The sequence below is a fragment of the Nestor notabilis genome, unplaced genomic scaffold, assembly GCF_000696875.1.
Source record: "Nestor notabilis isolate BGI_N333 unplaced genomic scaffold, ASM69687v1 scaffold26781, whole genome shotgun sequence".
NCBI classification, from domain to species: Eukaryota; Metazoa; Chordata; class Aves; order Psittaciformes; family Psittacidae; genus Nestor; species Nestor notabilis.
Window position 1 is genome coordinate 675 of NW_009914633.1, and position 466 is coordinate 1140.

At 65.5% G+C, this 466-nt stretch overlaps 1 protein-coding gene across 1 annotated transcript in view; it reads left to right on the plus strand.

The window, feature by feature from the left end:
- Positions 1–466, plus strand: part of LOC104412911 (atrial natriuretic peptide receptor 1-like) — a gene marked incomplete at its 5' end in the record, with an annotated part of 2737 nt that overhangs the window by 617 nt on the left and 1654 nt on the right. The window contains 2 exon segments of the mRNA XM_010023746.1: positions 154–231; positions 302–406. Coding sequence (XP_010022048.1) covers positions 154–231; positions 302–406 — 183 coding nt within the window.

The following is a 466-nucleotide window of genomic DNA, read 5'->3' on the forward strand; positions in this document are numbered from 1 at the left end:
ATGGAACGGGTTGGAAGTGCCCTTGACCCTCCCCCCTTTCCCATGGGCAGGGACCCCTTCCACTAGCCCAGGTGGCTCCAAGCCCCCTCCAGCGCAGCCTGGGGCAGGGACGTGGGAGCAGTGGTGCGTTCCCATCACCTCGTGTCTCCTCAGGGCAACTTGGTGGCCGTGAAGCACCTCAACTGCAAGCGCATCGAGCTGACACGCAAGGTCTTGTTCGAGCTGAAGCACGTAGGTGAAGCCCTGCCCGGGGGGGTGGGAAGGGCCATGGGGCCGGTCCCATCCTGCTCCCACCTCTTAGATGCGGGATGTCCAGAACGAGCATCTCACCCGCTTCATCGGCGCCTGCACTGACCCCCCCAACATCTGCATCCTGACCGAGTACTGCCCCCGGGGCAGCCTGCAGGTACCAGCAGGGCTCCAGGGCCGGGGCTGCTCCTCCAGCACCCACCAGGGCTGTTTGAGC